The sequence below is a fragment of the Halyomorpha halys genome, unplaced genomic scaffold (assembly GCF_000696795.3).
Source record: "Halyomorpha halys isolate HHAL.00 unplaced genomic scaffold, Hhal_1.1 Scaffold40.1, whole genome shotgun sequence".
NCBI lineage: Eukaryota > Metazoa > Arthropoda > Insecta > Hemiptera > Pentatomidae > Halyomorpha > Halyomorpha halys.
In genome coordinates, this window is record NW_027106400.1 from 793,358 (window position 1) to 810,307 (window position 16,950).

The window sequence follows — 16,950 nt, forward strand, 5'->3', positions numbered from 1 at the left end:
TATATAAAACAATTATTAAAAAAACCTTACGGAACAGAACACTTTTAAGACTTGCTTTCCCTTTAATAGTATCAAACTGATATCACTCTTAGCACAGACTGAAAGAAACTGAAGAAATATGGAAAATAAATTCGGATTTATTATGATAGAACTGCACCAAACACTGCTCAGAATCATCAATTCTTCGTTGTTTTTGGCCGATTGTGAGCTCACACGGCACCCATTTTGCACAGAGCTTTCGCATACCCAATATTCATTCACGATATGTCCAACATGTTCCTTTGATATCTTTAGAGTCTCAGCTATCTCGATCAACTTCACTTTACGGTCATAAAAATTATTTTGTGGACTTTTTTGATGTTTTCATCGGTAACAGCCTCTTTTGGGCATCCACTGTGTGCATCGTCCTCAGTGCTCATTTTGCCTAATTTAAACTTAGCAAACCACTTCTCAATGGTTGATTTTCCTGGTGCAGAGTCCAAATAATGTTTATCAAGCCAAGCCTTGACTTCAACAGTATTTTTTTTTCCCAAAAAGCAATATTCTATTAACACATGAAATTCCTTTCTATCCATTTTTTCAAACTAACAAAAGTTGCTTCACTCAAAATGCTATATCTCACAAACTAATAGTCCAACAGCAGTCAAATTTATACACATATCTTTTGAAGGTTAGGGCTAACTAAAAACCATGAGGATTTAATACTAGTAGTGCCATGTATGTGTCAGCCAATGAACTTTTCAGCCCGCCTGCTATATTTTGACAACAGTCAATTAATAAAATAAATAAAAAAAACAAAAGCAACTTCGCAGTTTTGACCATTATTAATCAAAAATAAATATTAAGTAAGTGGATAAGAATATCAATAAATTAAAACTGATTTTAATGCTATACAAATTATTAAAATTAACCAAAATAGTAATGATACCTCAGTGTATTAGATATTTTTGCGATAACTCCTTCCTAAAACTAACTAAATTAACTTCCTGCTTGTTTTGGATTATAAAATAGATTAATTAAATTGATTTTAGATTAATGATTTATTATAATGATTATTTGAGAGTGGTTTATTTTATTATTACCACACACAATTTTGATCCAAATATATTCTCAACATTTATTTTCAGAAATTCTCCGATTCGGTCCTCAGGCCATTTTCAAGGAGACAACCTAAAATATTGATGTCCTGTTCTTTAAAATATTTTCTGCAGGCTAAATGCCCATGCCATATAAACATCATTTATGTTATTTATAAATTTCTATTACAGAAAATGTTTTAAAGAATAGGACATCAATATTTTAGGTTGTCTCCTTGAAAATGGCCTGAGGACCGAATCGTTAGAGAATTTCTGAAAATAAATGTTAAGAGTATATTTGGATCAAAATTGTGAGTGGTAATAATAAAATTGATTTTTTTAATTGTTCCTATCTTAATTAGCTTTGACATTTAACAGTTCGTAGTACGAATAAGCTGACTACATATCCTTGAAATGACTTAAAACAATGACTACCTTTATATATATTTTGAGTAAAGTAAAGTAATAAAATAAAATAAAAAAGAGGCAATTTCGCACTTTGGACCATCATATTTAAAAAATAAATTATCATCATCATATTATGAAATAAATGGCTAAGAATATCAATAAATTAAAACTAACTTTTAATTTCATACAAAATATTAAATTTAACCAAAATAGTAATGCTACCTCATTGTATTAGAAATTCTTGTGAAAAATCCTTTCTATTAATTAATTAATATATTCGTTAAAAATTTTTCATGAACATTTCAAGGCTTTCCCCCTATCTTTAGGATGAACAACTGAAATAATCTTACCACCTTATAAAATAAACATCTGTATTTAAGTGTTTAAATTGCTTTTTAAATACATAACAGCTTTTTTTGCCTGGCTGTTCAAAGCGAACGGTTGAACAGAACTGTTCGCTGATCAACCGTTTGCTTTGAACAGCCCTGATGAAGCCCTGCAAAGTGGGGCGAAACGTCGGACATTAAAATAGTTTTAAACTATTTCTTCTTCTTTTTTTGACCACAACCCTGACCATCTACTTATACTTAGATCTTCCTTTATACTTAACCATTGGTGTTTATTTTGTTAGATGTATAGTTGATGATCCTGAAGATGGAGGAAGAGTTCCAAAACATCAATGAAAAAATATATGATATAAAGAAAATAATAATAATGAGTTTTCATAAAAATACCTAATACAATAAGAACAACTTCTAGATTGAAAACAAACATTTTAAAATGCTACCTCATATCTGGAGAGAAGTCAAGCGTACAGGCATAACCAGCGACCATATGTCCAGTAAATGTTTTTTTCCGATTCAATTTGAATCTGTTAAGTGCGGAGAATATTACAATCTTGTTGTCCATGCTTTGACAAGCGAGCCATTTTTGATTAGGCGATGGTGTTACAGCAGGCATTGAATGCATGGATGGGTCAGCAATATACTTCATGTCAACTGGTATGTCCCTGTAAAAGTAATATATAAATAAATGTATAGGTAAGTGAAAGATATGAAATAGAATTGTAATATTTAAGTAATAACAAAGCTATATAGCTTTGTTTCAATGATTGGTTTGACCGTCAGAAAACTAGTAGGTCCATACAAAGTATAGGTTTTATAATGTAAAAACAGCAACTGCCAGTTTTCTGACTGTTATAACATTCATTAGATCAAGGCCAACAATTTTAAATGTTATTTCCTACAATTAATTGGTGAAAAATTTAACTAGATTTGCCCAATTCAGTTTACCTTAGGTCTTACACCAGTGATTTAAAAAAAACAACAATGTTCTGTCATCCTTGTCATTGCGAAAAGAAAATGAGTGAAAATTTTTGTGACTTTCCTATTCCTTTTCCGTTAATATTTCGGAAATGGCTAAATAAATTTTTCTGTTTTTAATGAATTTCTGACTTTACAGTTGAAGACTGAAAGGAGAATGAGTGCAAAAATTTTCCAACTTTTCCACAAACTTGTGAATGGCTGAATTGATTTTTCCAGTTCAAATGGTTTTCCGAATATTTATATGTAGCTTATAATAACAAATATGAAAATTTTCCATCTTTTTTTCCTTTCCTGCTATATCACGAATGGCTGAATATTTTTTTTCAGTAAGAATGATTTTTCAACTTTACAGACATAGACTAAATGGAAAATTTCAAACTTTTCCACTAATAATCTTGTGTACGGCTGAATGGACTTTTCCAGTGCAAATCCTTTTTTTTATTTAGTAGTTTAAAAATTTCATGGCTCTTTATTTGCAAACAATTTTCCTGGCTCTTTATTTGCAAACAATTTTCCAACAAACAAAGACCTTTTTCTCAAATTCATTCCTTGGATATTAGGTTATAATATAATAATAGTTGGGAGTATAAGTAAGGACCAACAAAATTATCAATAATAAAAAAAAAATTTAACTAAATAATTTATAGTTTAAGTTGAAAGAACTGCCAAATTTCAAGCGTCATGTTCAATTTTTCCAAAATATTGCATAAGACGAGTACTATGCAAGTCTCGCTTCAACTTTGAGTTTATCTCACTTCGATTTCACCTCACATCGTGTGTGAAGGGCCAAACACTAACTACTTATAAATATTACAATAAAATAAATAAAGTATTGATTAAATGTAAATATAATCTATTTTCATATGTTTACCATTCCCAAACTCGTAAGCTTTTGTCATCAGAAGTGGTTACGAATCTTCTATTTTCATCCACAAAAGTAATAGAATTCACAGCTCCTAAATGGCGATCATACTCTTGTACTATTTCACCAGACCGTGAGTCCCACTATAAAACAAAAAGAAAAAAATTGTAGAGAAAAGTAGACAAAAAATAAAAAATTAATTATGTTAAGAATAGATAAGTATCAATGAACCCGCCAAAATATAAAAATTTCTTTCATTGTTATGCAATAATTATAAAAATAAATTTATTGCAAATCCAAAATGAAAGAAACACTACTTAAAATCATCATCAATAATTTGTTTTTAGTTGGGGTCCGGTCATATCAGTGTGGTACCTTATATTTTAAATATTTCCTTCTATGTAGAACCTTGATTAACATTTCAAAGTCTTAAAATTAAAGTCTTATATGCAATTTTACACCTTTTGGGGGTTTTTACTGCATGTTTTTAATTTCACTTTAATTTTTTTTGTTATGATCTCCTCTTGTGAGATTGTGACATGTCGTACATCGACCAACCTACTCGCTATAATTATCTGTTTGAAAAGTCAGATAAGTAAGGCTACCATGGAGGGCTGGAGTGGAGGGTTTCATGCCGTTTTTCAACTTCAGACGCCTTTTAAATATTGCTTGATTTAAAAATATCTTAAAGTCTCCTATTCCCGTTTTAAGCTAATACTTCAAAAGTGATAGAGGACCATCACTCCCCAGGGGTATTAGTGGGATGGGTCCGGCAGGGAAGGATTGCCTTTTTTTAAGTTATGATTTCTTGTGAGATTGACATGTCGTACATAAGTAAGGCTACCATGGAGGGCGGGAGTAGAGTTTCATGCTGTTTTCAATTTCAGGCGCTTTTTAAATATATATATTATTATTATTAATTTTTTTTTTTAAACATCATAAATTAACATTTATTTTGGTAGATATTATAAGAACAATAAACGTTATAAATTACTTGCAGTTATGAAAAATTTTGAATTTGAGTTAATTACAGAAATACACGTTTTGAGGTCTCTTGAGCACAAATAACCAAGCATTACAAAATGGTCTCTGTGTGTGCAAGTGCATGTAACAGCCTCGTTCATAAACAATAAGTTGTAAGAAACTGAAATTATATATTTAAGGCAGATATATGCCTGGGAGATGACAGTAACTTTTTTGCTAAAATCGACCAACCAGAGGTGCCTCTTTATAGAATCGGTTTTTCACTTTATTCAAAATGGCTTTAACACTTTTGATTAAACTCAGTGAATCAATGAGCAATTGAGTGGTCTTTAATACCAGATAAATTATATCCTCATTGAAATAGTCCAACATAATGCTGAATTTTTTTTAAAATCTTCCTTTAAAATACCTATAATTTTGTTTATTTGAAAAAAATAAAATAACCACTTCAATTTAATCGACAGCAAAATATAAAATATTTGAAAATTTTATGAATAGCTAAAGGAGTAAAATGAAAAAATTCAGATATTCAATTCTAATGGGAAAAGCCGGGACTGCCCAATCTTTCCTGATTGCACTACAACTTCCTCATCGTTTGTTAAATTGTTGTATTCTTGATAGGAAAAAAATTTATATTCATTTAAATATAATCTTAACACTTTCTTCAGACTGGTTATAATAGATTAAATTAAATAAATTTTATCCTATTTTAGTCTCAAAACAATCTATATTTCTTAATAAGTCTGACGCTTCCGCCAATTCGGCCATCCTCAAGGACAATCTATCACAAACAAAATTTTATAAATCAATCTGGATTGATATATAAAATTTCATGTCTAAATTCCAAAAACAATTGTTGGGAAATAGAATGTATCAACACAGTAATGATTTAAAAAACAAGGAGAAGGATCCCAAGAAAACAGCACTAGTGCAACAAGTAGCCAAAAATCAGCACACATTCGATTTAGAAAATACTATAATTTTACATAAAGAAAATAATACGTTCATAAGAAAAATACTTAAGTCTGTTTACACATCAGAAAACATTAATTATACAGTGAATTTTAAAACAGACACAATAAATCTGAATCAATATTATGCAGAGATCTTAAGCAAAATTAATTTATGAAAAATATGGGATAAAATTTATGCTGATAATTATAATTATCCTTGATGTGAATTGTAATAAAAGAAATAGGAAATTCGACCAGAGTATAGTTGAAATAAATAAATTATATGCTTGACCTGAGTGTGGGGAAGGTTACAAATATTGTTGTGATAAAGTGAAAATTGACTGTGATTAAAAGTTTTAATTTAATGTAAAGAATTGACAAAATAGATAAGGCATTAGCTAAGGATTGCTTATTAATAAATTTATATGATTTCCTAATGTTTTAATGTCTCATCGGGTAATTTTGAACTGAAATATTGACCCGGGCAGAATAGCCAGAAGAAAGTTTTTTTAATTCATGTGCTTCTAAATTTGTATTTAAGGAATGATAATTTATTAATAATATTGGTGTTAAAATTCATATGAATAATAAAAGCTGTTTATGATAGATTGTCCTTGAGGATGACCGAATTTGCCAAAACGTCGGACTTATAAAAAATATAGATTGTTTTGAGACTAAAATTGGATAAAATTTATTTTATTTATACATTTGTTATTCCCTCCTTGAGAAACTCTAAATTATGAACTTTTATAGGAATAGAATAATAAAAATTTTATGTACACAATCAATATAAAACTAGGGTTGTGTGACGCATGCACCATACTTTAAACACATTACAGATTTTTTTTTTGGTTTTTTATTGGACGTAAATCCACTATCTATGGATTGTCAATGATACAATGGTTCATTCATGAATAAGGGCAATTTTAGCCATTAGTTTCAACTATATCTAATTTTTGCCAATCTCTGATTTATAACAAACTAAAGTTTACAATTTCTTTTGATGAAAATGGAAATAAAGATTTTAAAAGGATAAAGAAAAAAAAAATGCTTAACATAAATATTACAAATATTAACTAAGCAAAAGAATATTTAAAAGTAGACACAACTTAAAAGAGGTATAAACAATTTTTGAACTTACACAAATAATCTTCTTATCAGAAGTTCCAGCAACAAATAAGTTCTGTTTATCTTCGTCGGGATTAAACTTGACACAATATGGAATTTTCCTACTTGTGAATCGTGATATACACTCTCCAGTTTCTGTATCCCATAATTTTATATAGCGGTCATAGGCTGCAAAAAAAACAAACCATTAATAACATGAAAATTATATCCCTCTGTTATAATAAAAAAGTTTTTAGTGATCACCGTGTAATATTTTATTTTACTCTATCAGAAAATTGAAAACTTAAATCCTGAGAAGTTAGAAAAACTTTAAACTAGACGGTAAGATGAAAACTTGAAGCCTGAACAGTAAAAAAAAAGAAAAAAGAAACGCAATATATTTATATTTATTACACTATATTGAAAAAAAAAAATACAATCTGAAATATAGAATACATGTAAATTACAGTTATACAATTTGAGCAACGAGTAGTACAATTAAATGTACAGTTGTATAATTTGTAAAATGGGCGTTGGTCCGTCATTGGGGGCGAGGGAGAGGGTACCCCCCTAGTTTTCTATAAATAAAAATTAATTTTTAAAATATATTTGAATAAGGGTTTAAATGAATTGAAATCTTCTCCATGTCCAAAAAACATCATTCTATTCAAACCTCAACCTTCAATATGCTAACAAACCAACAATTTTTCATTTGCTCAGTTAAAAAATATCATCTGGATTATTTACATGGTATGCTTATTTATTTATTTTTATATGAAATGAAAATATTGAAACAATTTTGAATGTAAAATTCGTATTTATGTCTTGCTCTACTTGTGCAGATGCTTGATTAATCAATTATAATCAGCTACATTTAACAAATTGGTTTACTTGATTTAACATGCAACTGTCAAGTGGCAACTTTAAAGCGTAGACGATATTAGAATCTAAAGATGAAGATTACATATAAGAAAAATGAATGGCCCATTTCAAGATTTTTTTCAATTTTTTAAATCTTACAATTTTTTTTTCTGAAATCTTAGTTTTTATGAGGATTGGATTAAAAAGTTTGTTTTATAATGTAATGATAAGCAATTAGACGATCCACCATCTTTACTTTCAAAAGTTATTCTTCTACTCTCAATCCTTTCATCAGCCAAATGGATTAGAAGAGTGTACGGTCTGCTGACCCTTCGGGAGGCGGAGGGGAGAATGGGCAAGTCAAATTAGAAACAGTACCATCATCCAATAATCTCTCCCAACGAATACAGCAACAAGAAATGTAATCAATATATGTCATAGTTTAATGTATATAATAGTCTATGGTCTAATAACCAATGTAAATTTCAATAGTGTTAAACATATTTGTTGCCCCATTATACGGTCATTGTCATCAATAACTGCATACTTTGGCTTGACCCCAGACTGCAGTCATTGAAAACCTTCTGTTTAATCTAATACAGTAATATATCTATAAATGAGATATTACTCCAATAACATCATTGACTCATTACTAACTATTTAATTTTGATTGCTGTCATCTATATCCCCCCCCTTTTTTATTTACTGAAATGAGGTAGAATAAAGTAATAAATATCAAATTTTGTATGGTATAATCATATAACAGGTTTATAATCTACTTACAAAATATTTAATTAGTTAAGATGAGAAAACAATGTGGATTGGAAGTTGGATAAAAATTGAAAAACATTATGAAATATAATTTTTATTCACCTGGAGCAATTATATCCTTTATTTATAACACCTCCTCAACCATCAAATCTTTAATAAGAAAGATATAAATCCATGGTTATAGTTGACCGTATGTAATAGAATGTAGAAAGATAGTCTGTATGGCGGTCAATAAAGGTTCGAAATAGAAAAAAATAAACTATTCATTAATAACCTATAAATAGTTTGTTTTTTACTATTTCGTACCTTTATTGACTGCCACCCATATTATCTTGCTACAATCGATTATATCTTTAGTATTAATAATTAATTAAGATAGTTGACATAACAAACAGGCTGATAATACAAAATGGTAAATTTTTAATAAAAATCAATATAATCCAATGTATAATAGAAATAACCAACATTTAAAAATAAGCCCTCGCTTATAGTTATTATATTTTTATTACCTAGAGAGGTGTAGGCAATAAAAATATCTAATAAATAAATAAAATTTAAGAATACAATGATTTTTTTTTATTTTATTTATAGTATGAATACTCTTATTTCAATATTAAAGTTATTTATATGGTTGTATAAAACTTACCAGCTGAAAGGAATTTTGTTCCTCGGTTGTTAAAGCAAACATCTCTAACGGCCTGCCTGTGTCCATAATAAGTTCTAATACACCGCCTTTCATTATATACCTCCCACAGCTGCAAATCAAAATTTAATGAATAATTATAATTATTAAAAATGTGTTTTAATAAATTCAATTTTTATTTGAGAAATATTTAAATAATATAAACATTTTAAAGTATTTTGTATTTTCCCTGATATAACTAGTTTTTTATAAAAAGCGAGGGTCATCTTATACAGTGTAATCTCGGTAATCCGAGCTAATTGCTGCAGGGTGGGGTTCAAATTACAGAAAAGTTTTGATTACAGATGTCCTGGGAAGTTAAAAATGTCCTTATCACATGTGCAATTTTATTTGAAAACAAAAATGTTGTTGCCTACTGAGTTTAAAAAACTTTTTTTTTTTTTTTTTTTTTTTTTTTATTGATAAATTTTTTTTTTTTTTTTTTTTCAGTTTTTTTTTTTTTTTTTTTTTTTACGCTAGTTCGGATTAAACTGTATTTGGGATTGATCTAGTAAAATTTACTAGACTGAACTTGGAGCTTTTAAGCTACTTTATCATTTATTTTCATTTCAGCCTTCATGATGAGAGATCGAACACAGCTTATATTAATAATAAGTAAAAATAGTTCATTTATCATCATACATTTTTAGGAGAAAAAATGCAATAAAAAGAGCTTTTTTTTTTGAGAATGGAATCAGGAATGATACTAGTATTAAAGGAAAATGGTATTTTTTACACTAAAAGTAAAAAAAACAAAAATGAAGTTTATATTGGATAAAAACAAAAAAAACCTTGTGTTAATGGCACATCAAATTAAAAATTCAGTAAAGGTTAGCATTCTCAACTTTTGATTCTTAATTGATAGCATTTTTATTTTCTATAATAATAATAATAATAATAATAATAATAATAATAATGAAGGCCTAACAACCTGATAGTTTGATTTTTATTTTCTACTTCTCTGAAAACATATAAAGGTATGCTAAAAAGTTAGAAATCTGAAAAGGTAGGAATAAATCAATATGAGAACATGCTATTTAAAAATCATTATTGATTAATAACCCTAGAAAAACTTAATAAAGAATTCTCGATGAAAGAATGTTCAAAAAATGAAAAGCTAAAATAAATCAATATGGGAGGAAGCCATGTACAAATCGATATTTGATTGAACATGAACAAACCAGGAAATAAATCATAGAAAAAAATGGTTAAATTAAAATTTATTCAAAGATAACTTTGTATTTAAAAGTAGTCAAAAAATTGTTATGGAATTTTAAAACAATTATCAATTAACTTTAAAAATAAAATTCTTTCATAATAGTCATTCATCAATATTACAAATAAAAATTATGCAGTAACTGTTATAGAGGAATTTATTTAAAAAAAAAAAAAAATTAATAACCGCTCAAGTATCAATGTTACAAATCTCAAGCAGAAACTAAATTTTGAGATATCTAATTATTAATAATAATTGATAAATTATCTATAATTTCACTATCTAATCTATACTGAATTGTATATTTGGTTCAGGTACATAATAGCAAATAATTACCGATACTTATAATGTAACCACATAATGTAAAGATATGATTATATTATTAATAGAAGTTTAAACTATGATAACAATTCAAATTATGCTTAATAAATGTAGATTAACAAATTCTGAAAAAATAGCTATTAGAACTTCTTCATTTTTATTATTAATAAACCTAAGACAACAATAAAATAACACCTAATAAAACTGAGGTTACTATTATTAAAAAACTGTTTTTTTAAACAAGATATCTAAAAGGGTTTAATTTTACCTTGACACGACAATCCATACTGCAAGAGAGAAGAAGATGGGCATACTTGGGAAACCACCGGATAGCAGAAATACCTTTTGTATGTCCTTTCCAAACGTGTATTTCTGACTTTGGAATAAAACATTTGTCCGGAGGAGAGTCTGACTTTAGGTTGACACCAACATCCTGAGGAGGATGTAAGAAGTTGCGACCTTGGTAATCAACGGGATCTTTGACTGAGGAAAAAGAGAAACAAAATTAATTTAATATATATATATGTATTAAAAGTAAGTATATATTTTAAAATGATCAAATATCAAGGCTATTTAAGAACTTTCAAAAATATATTAGTTAAATTAAAGAAATGAATGAATGGATTTACTTAAACATAAAAAATAATAAAATAATATTTTTTGAGAGATGGTTAAGGTTGTGGTCAGCAAAGAATACGAATAAGTAAAAAAAAATTTATATGTGCCAATGTTTCATCCAGGATACCATTCCTTCATTAGGACTAACTACAAAAAACAAGGTAACAACCATAATGAATAAAAGAAAATATAGAATAACTAGAAAATAAAAAAATAATAGATAATATAGATACACAAGTAGTATTGGAAGCAAATGTATAGTATAATTATTACATGAAGATAATAGTAATATGAGAATGAATATAGTATTATAAAAATTATGAATGAGGAAAAAAAAAAAAGTAAAGAATATTAACATGAAAATCCAGCAAGTAAATACATGTACAGATTGAAAACTACTTTATTGAAATTTATATATATACACACATACGCACGCACATAAATGATTGACTGTATTTTTCAAAATATGAAGGATATGGTAGTGGGTGAGGTCAAAAAGAAACAAAAGATAGTTAACAATTATTTATTTGCTGAAGTTTTATCCTAGTTTGTACGGGTTCATTAGGGCTGTAGAATTGAAAAACATTAAATGAGTCAGTATGTAATATCATCTGAAACATTAAATGAGTCAGTATGTAATATCATCTGAAACATTGAATGAGTCAGTATGTAATATCATCTGAAACATTGATCATTGATGATAAAATCATTGAAAAGCATATGACTCGTTCGATGTTTTTGTACTCGACAGCCCTGATGAAGCCCAACAAAGTGGGGTGAAACATCGGTAAATAAATAGTTGTTAACTATTTTTAATCCCTCTTAGACCGCACCCTTGACCACCTCCTTCATATTTCAAATTAAAGTTAATAAAAAATAAATTTATATTCTCAGACTACTTTAATCTTCTTATATTTACATTTTCTTCCCATATTACCTATGTACCTATTTTATCTTCTTATTTTCTAATTATTTTGTATTTCCTTTAATTCATAATGGTTATCTTGTTTTTTGTTCTTAGCTCTGAAATTCTGGCTATAATAAAATAAGTTTTACTTATTCGTGTTTTTCACTGATCGCATCCCCAACCATCTTCTCATCATATAATATCCACATTCAACAGCAAACACGTCATTAAAAATAATTGTTAACTGTACTAAGTAACAAGTCTTGATATCACTATTTTGCCAAGAAGGTAATGTAAGTATAAATAATGCTTACTGTGAAGGACAGTCTTTTCTTCCAGAGGTTTATCTTCAACTTTTTTACCGAGCTTTTGTCTTTTAGCAAGATATTCTTCAAGCTCTGCAGCAACTTCCTAAAAATAAATTTCAAGAATTACAATAAAAGATTAATGTATATAGGTCATTTCAAACTTGGGGGTTATTTTCAGCATCGATTTTTAGAAAAAATGTGCTTTGTTATTTAATCTGCAGCTAAGGTTATAAATTTTGTAATTATTTGTTTTCTTTTCGAGGAAAAGTCCTTACTACTTCTTATTTTGTTTATTATATCTTCTTGTATATTTCGGACATCCTTCCTTTAAAAGATTTGCCCTGACTGATAAAGCTTGTCATAACTTTGTTCTTATACATGTATTTTTAAGTTTTTAGTATACTAAAAGTTACCTAATTAGTTTACCTTACGATCACAATAACTGGCCATTCAGTTTCATGAGTAGTATTGAGAAGAGGAGGGCATAAGAAACCTCAAATCAGTTTCTATTTCAAAACAAAATGGAGATGTTAATGTTAAAACAAGAATCATTCTAGAGTGATAACTAACGTTGGTGCCACAACTTTAAAAAATTAGCCCAATAATAGCCTTTGATAAATGCCAGGGTTGGCGAAAACCATACTTTTTTATGAAACATCAGGAGAGTTATTAAGCCTTTTGATCTAGATGGGTGATTATATTTAAGAAAACTGATAGTGGAATGGTAATAGATCTCCTATAGTGAGAAAAAATATTTAGAGTAATTAATTAGGCACTTGTTAAGGTTAGTTCATACATCAAAAAACTGTTGGGTACAATTTTTCATAGTAATCAAAAAATAATTTTTTTTCTTGTTCAAAATTCTTGTCTAGCACCTTCGTTTCCCCTCCCCCCCAAAAATAGCACTAACATTAAAACGACTCCACTAATCTACAAAAACTCAGGAGGGATTTATGACCATCTAAATTCCATGAGATGGTAAAAATCGGGACTTTGTAAACAAATTAAATCCAAGAAATGTAAAATAAAATGTTAGAGAAATTTTCCAACATTTGAAACTGCCTTTTCTCCCAAATAAAAGCATAAAATCTAGAAAATATTGATATGGGTTGGAAAAGTAAAAATTCAGTTTTTCTACAACTGTTGTTATGTTGGATTTGGATAAAGGAGTGAGGAATTATGAATTTATTCCGTAAATGCAGGACATTGCCAAAAAAAAATATAAATAAATATCCTACAAAAAACAGGCCCAGAAACTTCTAGTTTTTGATTTATATATTAATTTTTATTTAAGGTTTCCAATAGAGACAAAAACCGAATCTGACTAGATTTTTCCAAGACAAAATTTTTTGTCTACTTTACTGGAAGCGACTTATGGTTTTATATTTTGTTACACACTTAAACGCATTTAAAAACATCAACAATCATTTGTTCTTTTCCTACGATAAAAAAACAAATAAATTGGTATGTATACAACACCCATTAAATACATCCAAAGCAAATATGGTATACATTATATATAAAATTTTTCTAAAAATCTGTAAAATAATTTTTCCTTAGCTCCTAGGCTAATTAACATAATACCACAAAAAAAGAATCATTAAAACTGGTTATCCCATGTGCATAATCTCCCTTTGTTAGTAGGCGAGAAGGAAAAATTCTCCTGTATTAGGAGACGATTTGATAATTTTGGAAAAGTAGACTACATTAACTGATATGATTAACTTACAATTATTTGTAACCACTAGGAAGAGAGAAATCTGCTAATTAACAAACTATAATTTTTTGTTAGTTATTATATAAACCTCTAATTAATAGGAGATGTAGAGGAATCATAGATGCACTGAACTTATGAAAACAAGAAATTTCCAAATCTAAGGATCTCAAAACTCTATGACATAAAATAACCCATAATTTTGAAATGACTCGTGTAATGGTGGAGACCATGTTGACCAAGAAGTTGGTTGGTAGTACAGCCATGAGAGAAAAACAGATATTATAAAATTTCTTTTAATCCGTGCCAACACTTCCCCATAAATTTCTATGTATGTTATTAATTTTTTCATATTCTGCATATTTCATGCTTCATCTGTATAAATTATTTGTTCCATTTATATTTACACAGTGTCTTGTTTTGCTTAACTCAAATGAAGATCTAAAACTATCTAAAATTTCAATAAACTTTAAAAGAATTTTTAAACTTGCTGTGTGTTTCCTCTCATGACTGTACCCTCCACGGATTTCTTGTGCTATAACATGTTGACTGCCGACTGCAAGAAAACTGATTGTTTAAATTTTTGTCTAGAATGCCAATTATGAGTTACCTCATAGATTTTTTAACTTGTCATACATCACAATAGATATATATGAATTTCATCACAACAGCATAAATATAAATATGACAAGTATAAAAAAAAAACTATAACTTTTATTTAGCGTTCTAGGCACAAAACCACATTAAGAATACTCTCATAGTCAGCAGTCAATCTATTAATATAAATGGATCATTAATATTACTCAGAAGTCTAATAACAAACAAGAATAATATATTTTGATAAATTCTAACAACAGAAATTATTGGACAACAATCTACACCTGTACAGTTTCAATTGCCTTTTTTGATACCCTATAACATATATAATCAAAAATATATACTTTGGCTAAAATATAATCAAATAATACTTACAGGTTCAGGTTTGACAACTTTCTTCTCATCAACATAACAACCCCATGGCCCAAGGAAACCATTGATATCAGAAGGATCATCATTTTTATTTCTTTTCCGTTTATCAAGAGGTCGTTTTGAAGTAGATTCAAAAACTGTCTTCAGGTTGGTATCTTTAGCAACATCCACAGCTCCAACAACGGGTATACTATCTTCAATGCGACCCATATTATCGATTGAAGGGTCGAGAGCATATCCTGAGAAAATATGTGATAAATTAGAAAAAAAAAATCAAAATAAACTTAGAATGGTGTGGTAGAGGATAAATAAATAAGCAAAAATGTATACAAAAAACACTTTGGTTGCACATTAATGTCATCATTATATCTGACTGAGAAATCTCTGCAAAGTAAACATGATTTTTAATTTATGTGGATTTTCCTTTATGGTTAAACCTTGTGAATAAAGAGATGAAATAATTTAAGAAATGAGTTTATATTTGATTCCATTCCATTTAAAATATGTTGAAGTTTCCATTAAAAATGATAGAATAAAAAAACATATTTGCTACTATTAGATAACTTTTTTGACCACCACTCGAACCATCTTATCCTTCAAATTTAACTAACTAGGGCTAACTAATTAACTTCCAATAAAAATTTATTATTAAATTATTATAATAAAGGAAATAAAGACAACAAAAATGATAATCATCTTCCAATAAATAATAATAAACTTCTAATAAATAATGTTTTTATTAAATTATTATGATAAATGAAATAAAGAAAGATTTGTTTTCTGTTGTTGAGTATGGGTCTGTAATCTGAGTGTTAATAGAGAAAGAAGTTAATCGCAAATATATTTTACAGCATTAGAACACCAATTTAGGAGTTTATTAAATGTATATTTTGGAAGCTGAGCTATAATTCTAAAGTGTACTTACCAAAACTTTGAAAAGTTTTTCTTTGATTTTCAAACTGAAATTCGCTCATATGAGCTTCTTCGACATAACCTGAAAGAATGTTTTTAGGAGCTTTTTGTTGATCTGTCAAATATGGATTTTCAGGCCCAACGTCAGCAGCAAACAGTTCTTCATACTTAAGATTGACAGTCATTTCAGTACAACCAGGTTTAATAAATTTCAGCGGATTATATTCTACCTAAAATAAATTGTATAACTTAGTTAACTAAATAAATTGTTTTGGTAATAACTTTACTTGGCATAGATGCCTTTTAAGGATGTGATAAAAGTTTGCTTTAATTAGATGAGGCAGTCACTCCTAAAACCTGGTATCGCTGTTAATTACAATGTTTTACCTTCGACCAGGAGTCACTTAATGTAACATGAAATCAATATTATTCTTTTAAGAAAAATAATTTCTAAAGGCTTTTCAAACAATTTATTAAATCAGTCAAAAAACACCTGTGATGCTAAAAACTTCAGTAACCAAGTTTCACGACCAAACGCCTCAAATAAATTTAATCATAATTAAGTTGATGAGAGTATAATTTACAGGCGGTAAAGCAGCTGGAGCAGGACAAATAGCAGTTTGTATAATAGATGATTGTTCAATAGATAGAGGTGTTAAATGCAATAAAGCGTCATTATTAGTGTCCTCTTTTTTTTCTTCATCATCTTTGTCACTATCGCTTTCTCCGTACTGTTGCAGAGCTAACATTTTTCCTTTAACACAAAATAATAAAAATTCCAAGTTCAACGACAACACTAACTCGAAATTCGTATCAAAACAAACACTCCAACCTGGAGAATGTAACCTCACCGCAATTAGCCAACCTAGAGTAATGAAAAATAAATTGAGAAAAAAAAAGTTTTGGCTATATTATCTAATTAAAAATTAGATAATATTCGTAAAGTTCAAATGAGA

The 16,950-nt window shown here is 28.3% G+C and overlaps 1 protein-coding gene across 2 annotated transcripts; it reads right to left on the reverse strand.

The window, feature by feature from the left end:
• Positions 1-2,271: 2,271 nt before the first annotated feature.
• On the reverse strand, positions 2,272-16,838 carry LOC106687774 (pre-mRNA-processing factor 17; the record flags this gene model as incomplete). Of its 2 annotated transcripts, none has more annotated exon segments than XM_067044732.1 (9): positions 2,272-2,493; positions 3,681-3,814; positions 6,750-6,904; positions 8,994-9,102; positions 10,835-11,049; positions 12,406-12,502; positions 15,086-15,321; positions 16,008-16,224; positions 16,579-16,838. In XM_067044732.1, coding segments are annotated over 9 exon segments (1,550 nt in total), but the record flags the coding sequence as incomplete, so codon positions are not given.
• Between the last annotated feature and the right edge of the window lie 112 nt (positions 16,839-16,950).